The sequence below is a fragment of the Malaclemys terrapin genome, chromosome 6 (genome assembly GCF_027887155.1).
Source record: "Malaclemys terrapin pileata isolate rMalTer1 chromosome 6, rMalTer1.hap1, whole genome shotgun sequence".
In the NCBI taxonomy this organism is placed as follows: domain Eukaryota; kingdom Metazoa; phylum Chordata; order Testudines; family Emydidae; genus Malaclemys; species Malaclemys terrapin.
Window position 1 is genome coordinate 32743512 of NC_071510.1, and position 8587 is coordinate 32752098.

General features: G+C 37.2%; 1 protein-coding gene across 3 annotated transcripts in view; it reads left to right on the forward strand.

Moving 5' to 3' along the window:
* LOC128839433 (uncharacterized) overlaps positions 1 to 3569 on the forward strand; it is a 65516-nt gene extending 61947 nt beyond the window's left edge. For 2 of the 3 annotated variants that reach the window (XR_008445420.1, XM_054032445.1), the window contains exon 2: positions 2902 to 3569. Coding sequence is in view for 2 of the 3 variants with exons in the window: in XM_054032445.1 (XP_053888420.1) it covers positions 2902 to 3455 (554 nt within the window). In the remaining variant the exon portion in view is untranslated. The remainder of the gene's footprint in view (positions 1 to 2901) is intronic. The other variant, XM_054032444.1, reaches the window with a different exon arrangement.
* The last annotated feature ends 5018 nt before the right edge of the window (positions 3570 to 8587 follow it).

Genomic DNA, 8587 nt, shown 5'->3' on the forward strand with positions numbered 1-8587 from the left:
TGTTTTCCTCCAAATTCTAATAATCCTGTGATACAATCTGTCCCCAGTTATAGTAACATGTAGTAATTTCCTTTCCTTTTCAATTTCTTTTAAAGTTCTTTTTTTTTTCAATTAATTTCTTTTTTCTAAGAGGCTCTTTTGTTCAAAGGGTTTGGAATGGGATGGCAGGATCTTTTTGAATTCATAGTTTCATATCTTTTTCAATTTCTTCATTTAATGTACTAAATATTACTCTTGTAAAATTATATACAGTTATTAACGGATATTATTGTTTGCCAGCACACACTTTTCATTCATACATATAAAGTTAAACATAATAAGTGTCTTGATTGTTTGTTTTTTCTGTTCCATCATCTTGTGCAGCACACAGTAGAGGACTGTGTGGCGTGGTTGATTCCTGCATTATTTTAGATAGTTTAAATAGACATCCTATGTTCTTTTTATTAATGCATTGATCTTGGAGGATAAGGGGATACATGTCATATTTGGGAACATTATTGTCACCAAGCAGCCTAATGTCACTCCAAGATGTAGTGTTACGATATAGTACCCAGCTCTGTCTTAAGATATGTCTTCACTGCAATTGGAGGTGTGACTGTAGCACATATAGACATACCTGAGCTAGATTTAATCCAACTAGCTTGTGTACAAATAGCAATGAAGCCATGGCAGTATGGGCTAGCCACCACCATGTATATCCAGGCTCCCTGGTGGGCTTGTACTTGACTGACTAGTTCATACTGCCGTCTTTGCTGTTGTGGCTTCACTGCTATTAGTATCTGAACTAGCAAGAGTAAAGCTAGCTTGGGTATGTCTACATATGCTGCAATCACTCCTCTGACTGCAGTGTAGACGTACCCTTAGTGTTGCACTATTTGTACTACAGACTGCAATCCACCAGGGCTCTGATATGCGGGAATAAATGCCTAGCCTTGTGTCACCTTACCCTTTTTTTTAAAGTTATAATTTATCTTTATACAAGCTTTTAAACTTTATTGTTCATTGCAAAAGTTAATGTTTTCAATATAGCACCATGTAGAACAAATATTATTTTCTGTGACTAGCTATTTATTTGCGCAAACCATTTTAATGAGTGTGGGATTGTGGGGAGGAGAAAATAAGTTGTGTGGGCAAGTGTGGATAATCAGAGGGAGCAGTACAAATCATGCTCTTGTGTGATAAGGTGACTGGCCTCACAATCAACTAGTACATGGTTTGAATGGAACCCCTTCTCCCATCTGAAGTAATCTCATTCCCTGAGGAGACTGCGCTAAGGGTAATATAAGGGCAGTTGATAATTAGAATTTTCTCAAGACTTGCTGTAGGTATATCCCATCTCTAGGGAAGTTATATTAACTAACCCTCCTATGAATGGCACATGGCACTTCCATGCAGGAGAAGTGGCAGGCTGGATCTAATATCTGTGATTTCTTCACATAGCTCTCTGGTAGGCACTTGTTGTGCCCACATTAACCATCACAGATAGAGCATGGCTCCTGTGTGTTTGGCTTTACAGATTGCTTCATAGCTCCACAAATTGGTTCATTGCTTCTGTCACACCTGGATCTTTGCAAGAATTTCTTCTGTGACGTACAGAGAGCTACTCTGTAGGGCCCCAACACAGCCATTCTTTCAGACACTCTTTCCCCTTGTACCACATTTGCTTTGATACTCAGTTGTTGGGCACAAACTCAGGCCATGTAATAGCATTCATAATGGCCTAATGTAGGGGCATTCAATGCTTTGAAATTTTGGACTTAGGTGTCTCCATTTTTTCCTGTGAATTAAATGTGTCACCTCTGTAGCACATATTCCCTGCTCAGCAGAGTTTGAGTGCCAGGTAAACATTGACACAGGTTTAATTAGGGTGGCTTAGGAAAATATTCTTTATTCTGGTAATCATTTAAAGGATACTATTGATTCTTGCAATTTTAAAGAGAAAAGCACTGAGGATTTCTACATAAATTTAAAAACCTACATACAGTGAGCTCAGATGGGGGTCTGATGTCTTTTTTTTTTTGTTATTTTTTCTTTTATGACTGACTAGCATTTCCTCTTAGTTTGGAGACCAAATCATTTTCTACTAAATAACTAGCACTGCTCCGAGACGTGATATTACCTGGTACAAAACATGGTCAGCAAAACAACTTCCCAGAACAGTTAGTCATATCTTAACTCCCTGGAACAATCTTACTCTACAAAGTCTAAAAACATTATTTTTGTTTTTCTTAATGCCTCTAAGTCAAACCTTTTCTTTTTTGCTGCTGTGGGAGACAGCTAGAAGACCAGTAAACTGTTTTCTGAAAATCCTTTTGTATCAAATTTTTTACTGGACTATTTTTCTCTCTGTAATTAGGATTATTATGTTGTAAACCTATTATTGTGCCAAGCATGCTATTATTAAAGTATTACCATACTATTATGTGATGATCACTAGAACATGCTTTATAACAGTTAAGCAATGAAGCAAACTAGTATGTCTGTTACTGTCATAGAAGGACACACCCTCTCAAGTTTGTATTTCTGGGGATTAGGCCAAAGGATGCATGCCCCCATCAAACATCAGGTGTGTTTTTGTCAGGCATTATAAAAGAAATCGTTCAAAATGCAATTAAGAAACCAGATTGGCTAATGTAATAATGAGATATTTAAGTCCCTTTACCATGGAAGCCACCATGTTGAAGCCTCCTGATCAGTGTGATTCTGGGTAAAGAAGACGGCTTCCTCATAACCTTTCCAAACTTCAAGGTCCAGCCTTCTCCCAGACACTAAAACCTTTCTGTTCCATTAAAAAAAAAAGATTATGAATATTTTATTCATTACTTATTATTAGGGCTGTTGATTAATCGCAGTTAACTCACACAATTACCCACATTTTGCCATATATTTTTTATGTTATAGCAGTCTCAGATGATGACCCAGCACATATTCATTTTAAGAACACTTTCACAGCAGATTTGACAAAACTCAAAGAAGGGACCAATGTGAGATTTCTAAGGATAGATACAGCACTCAACCCAAGCTTTAAGAATCTGAAGTGCCTTCCAAAATCTGAGAGAGACCAGGTTTGGAGCATGTTTTCAGATGTCTTAAAAGAGCAACACTCAGATGCGGAAACTATAGAACATGAACCACCAAAAAAGAAAATCAACCTTCTGCTGGTGGCATCTGACTCAGATGATGAAAATGAACATGCGTTGGTCCACTCTGCTTTGGATAGTTATCAAGCAGAACCCGTCATCAGCATGGACGCATGTCCTCTAGAATGGTGTTTTAAGCATGAAAGGACATATGACTCTTTAGCGCATCTGGCACGTAAATATCTTGCAACGCCAGCTACAAAAGTGCCATGCGAACATCTGTTCTCACTTTCAGGTGACATTGTAAACAAGAATCGGGCAGCATTATCTCCTGCAAATTGTAACCAAACTTGTTTGAGCAATTGGCGGAAGTAGAACTGAGTGGACTTGCAGGCTCTAAAGTTTTACATGTTTTATTTTTGAATGCAGTTATTTTTTGTACATAATTCTACATTTGTAAGTTCAACTTTCATGATACAAGTACTGTAGTGCAATCTCTTTATTAAGTGAATTGATGTACTATTTCTTTTGTTTTTTACAGTGCAAATATTTGTAATAAAAAATATAAAGTGAGCACTGTACACTTTGTATTCTGTGTTGTAATTGAAATCAGTATATTTGAAAATGTAGAAGACAACCAAAAATATTTAAATAAATGATATTCTATTGTTTAACAGTGCGATTAATCACAATTAATTTTTTAATCATGCAATTAATCGTGATTAATATTTTTAATCGCTTGACAGCCCTACTTATTATTTCTATTTCACTATTAGTGTGCATGTTACTTTACTGACAAAGAATAAAACAATGGGTAACATTTTCAAAGCACCTAGCAGCCAGATTTTTAAAGGTATTTAGACACCTTGTGGGATTTTCAAAAGCTTCTAGGGACCTAAAACTCATTGATTTTCATGGGTATTAGGCACTAGCTGCCACTGGATAATCCCATTTGCTGCCTAAGTACCTTTAAAAATCTGGCCCTAAGTGATTTAGATGCTTAAGTCCACTGACTTTTAATGCAATTTAGGCTTCTGAGTGCTTTAGTTACTTTTGGGAATTAGACAGGCTCCTAGAGCGGGATTCACAGAGTTATTTAGGTGGAGTTCAATGGGAGCTGGGTACCTAAATATCTGTGAATCCTACTCCTAGTCACTTGTCCGAGCTCCTAAGTGCTTTTGAAAATTTTACTCAAGATCCCTGGCGTACAAGGATTGGCTACTGTGTTTATAGGCACCTTATAAAATTTTAGGTTAAATGGTTTTACAGTCTAAGTCCCTTTGCATCAAGGGGAGCATATTGACCAGAGTGTGTGTTTAATACAAAGCATTAAAACCCAGGTCATCTGCAGAAAGATTGGGAATAGGTCATGTTTAAGGTTTTCTATATTGTTAAAGTTCTCTGGTTGTACATTTTGACATTTTCATGAAATAGCACTTGAATTTATTATGATCAGTACTTTCACATGGAATACCACATTAATTCATAATGATTGATGGGATACTTAAAATAAAGTGGTAACCTTTTCATATGGTGACTAGGTGACCCAGCATCCACTTCATTAGTAATATTCCTTGTACTGCATTTATGTAGATGAAGAAGAAAAAAATCAGTAGGCTACTTCACTCCACATTATGATGAGTAAGTCTACACTTAACTAGGTTCTACACCATGCAAAGCATAGCCCTGCTTTAATTCAGTGTTGTACAATATTTGATTCTAATTTCTGAAAGATGTAGTGCACTTGAAATAGCCAGAATGAAATGAGCCACTCATGATTAAAAGTACGCCATAATTCCTCTCACAAGGTTTAAAGGAGTGCTGCTTGTGTCTCTCGTTGTCAGAAATGACTATTTAATTTTGCTTTAACGAGTCAGTGGTGAATCCTGGTAACATGATTCAAATAATGTTCTGGTTAAATACTCATGAAGCAAAACTAAAGCCCTTAGGCCACTGAAAATGGTACTTTAGAATAAAGGTTATTTGCAAAGGTCTGATTTTTAATATTTAGAAACTGCAGAAAGTGAAAAAGGAAAACATTCCCAACTGTAAATTACTTGGTTATTTTAACACTGTAGGTGTCAGACGCCACAGTTACATTTAGTATTTGTACTATGACAACTATTACTCATACTAGAAATAAGCCTGAACCAACACTCTGGATATAAGCAAGTAGCAAACTTTGGGAAAGTTCCATGCTGGATCCAGTCAGTGCAGTTCAAGTACATCTTTGATTCTTACCAGTTCTATTCTATTATAAACCCTTGTAATGCAGATTTTTATGAGAGAGATATATATAAAGAGGGTCAAATTTTGCTCAGAGTCCCTATGTGCTTATACATTCCATATTGCAGTAGAGATTTGATTTTAAAAAAATGCTTTAAAATGACTGTTATGCTAATACATTGAGCCATTGCACAAGTTGATGTGTTCAAAAGTAGTCAACTTTCTCTTCCATAAAGAGGGACATGTGTAGAACAGAATGAACTTAAAAAAGAAAAACCTTTCCAATTTTGGGGGTTATAAGGTGTTTTTTAACCAGGAAAGGGGTTAGAGGAGGGAAAAGAAGGTGTTAGTTTCTGAACTAAATAAATAAACTATAGATCTTCAACAAGGTTCTGCTTTACATCAAAAAGTTTGGAGATTTACATCAGAAGTTTGGATGTTACACCAAACTTCTTGGGTCTGGAAACTGGGCTGAAAGTCTTGCAACAGTAAGCAGTAGTACAAGAGTGCCAGCATTTTCTGACTTGAGCTGGCCTGGAATAGCACAAGAGTAACCTCATTCTTCTGGTATTTGCTGTTTTGATCCTTCCTGAAATCAGGAGTGGAAGTAGCTCAGGTGATTTTTATTTCTTTTAAATTTGCAACTGAACCTTTTTCAAACTTAAAAAAAAAAAAAGGTGAAGGACAAATTCTGCCGCCTTTGATATGACTGCAACCATAAGAATGTGACCCATAAAGTTGTAAGCCTGTTCTAGCTTTATCTAAACTGGTTCATCCTATTGCTGTATATTAACTAGAGCTGGGTCTCAGATGCAAAGTTCAGATCCAGATTTGATCTTGCCCTAGTGCTGATTTGGAACCATATTTTTGGTTCAGGACCAGCTCTATCTTTAAACACTTTCATCTTGGTTGACTGAGTCACTCCTTCCAAATCTACCACCTGAATGGGGGTGAGAAACTAGAATCTTATCTCCTAGGCCATTATTTCAAGCACTGGCCCACATAACTTCCTGGACACTGTCCTGCTACCTGAAAAACAGCAAATCCAATCAGAAGCTTATTAGTGTCTCAAGGGGCATGGGTTTGCTACAGAACTTGGCATTCCTTAAGTAAATTGCTATAAAAGATCTATGCGGGGGTGGTGTAGCACTGTTGGTCCATGGATATTAGACAGAGAAGATGAGAGGGACAAGCTTTTGAGCTTACACAGAGCTCTTCTTCTTTATTGGTCTACAGAAGCTGGGCCAGTAAAAGATATTACATCACCCTCCTTGTCTCTCTAATAAAAGATCTGGTCAGCTGTTACAGCTTCTCTGTGGGATGTGATAAGACATAGCTTCAGGAGACAAATTTTTCCTGTTGAATATGGGAGCCAAATTATTTTGGATTTGGTCTACTCAGTTCTTTAGTGAAGACCTAATTTAAATAATTACCAGCTGGTCCAATCCAATACTGAGAAATTCATATAATCCATGGAATAATGCATCCAGACGTTTTTTACTAGATTATCACAATGGTTTCTTCTGACCTTGGAATCTCTGAATCTTACTGTGATGTTTTATAGCCTGTGATCTTTTACTGTCTTTTTCTAACTTCCATGAACTACCTCTGTGTATTCACCTTACCGTTCAAGATCCATCTTCACAAACCCCAGTGGAAGTCCCTATTAATTAGAAAAAAGGTAAACAAAAGCTTAACTAATCAGGTGTTAACAATCAGTACCAGATTACACTAATGCAGTTTGAAAACCAAATAAGGAAGGGGGGACCCTTAACAATTCATGAAGTAGGTACTAAATCTTGCTGACAGAAGATAAACTTCTTCAGCTCTGAGGCAATGAAAGTGATGTTGATCTATATAGCTGCAGATGTGGCTCCAGGGTGCAATCTGTCCAGCTGCTCAATATCAGCACTGCCACATGGGCACTGCAATAGGGAAGATAAATAATAAAACCTCTTAGTCAAGGAGATAAATACAATCGGTTGTCGTTAGTTTTTACACCAAAAGCCTGCTGCTTCCCATTGTTAGGGAGAGAAAGTGCTACTGAGAGGTAACTAATGAACAGAGAGAAAAGAATAAAGTGTTTTCATGTTAACGCTCTCATTTTAGGCAAGCAAGCATGGCTTTTGAAATTCAATGAAGAAATATTGTATAGAATTCACATTGCAATCAATTTCAAATGCCATAGAACATCCTAAAAATCAGGGCTCGGTGGATAGTTTGAGTACCAATCCAAGGAAGCCTAAACTAGTAGCATTTGAGTCTGCTGCCTTCAGCCTGACTGCTGTGAACTCATTTTGATAGACGAAGGGTTACTATTTGTGTCATGATGTAATAGACTTTTCATGTTGCGCTGTGAGCCTAGAAGAATCCTGCATGCTTGGACACTAGTCCTGGAATGCTGAGAGAAGGGGACTGGTTGTGTGCTCATTTTACACCATTGGAATTCAAGAGTAACCCCAATAAGGTCAGCAGAGGTACACTGAGGAAGCTATACAGTGAAAGGCGAATCGGGCCCAAGCCGTTCAGTCTGGGGCTTTGTATTGGACAAAGGTTATGGTCAGCAGCAGATCTGAAAGGCAAGCCTTGGCAGGTTCACCCACCATTTGTAAAAATTATCTTTAAAAACACTGACAAGTCAAAATGAGTACAGGTTCTCACATGATATTTTGCAGATGACAGCTCCATGTCAGTACAAATTTTACCTACAAATTTATATCAGATGCCAAGTGCTTGATTCATCAATTATAATTCCATCCAGAAGTTAATTGGTAAAGTATTTTGTCATTTCCCCACAACTCTCATTTCGATTTTTAAAAAATTAGTTGATTTTTCTTTTTGAAAGGATTAGAAATTTCTCAGCATGGCTTTTGCTTCCTGTGATCCATAGCACCTCATTGACTAACTCTTTTTGCCTGCTTATAGGTGATCATTTTCAACAGATTAATGAGGTACAGCAAAAGGTATTACAATAGTCTCCCTTAATTTTATCTGGTGGAAAACTGCTGGTCCAAAGTTATCAAGAAGCCCCTGAGTGTGGGCTTTTAAAAAATTAATAATAGAAGAAAATCAAATCATCTTGCAGGCAGGTGGAAGGACACTGCCTGCAGGACTGTGTTTTCCAATGGCATCCAGTGAGATAATGAGTCCATGTCTATGGAAATTGATTCATTAATATTTCATTAACTCTGCTTCAGTACAATTCATGAACTGCTCCTAGAAATTCAGGAAGTGAATTCAGTGACTCACGGAGCTTAACAAATTTGGAGCAAAAAGTAAAA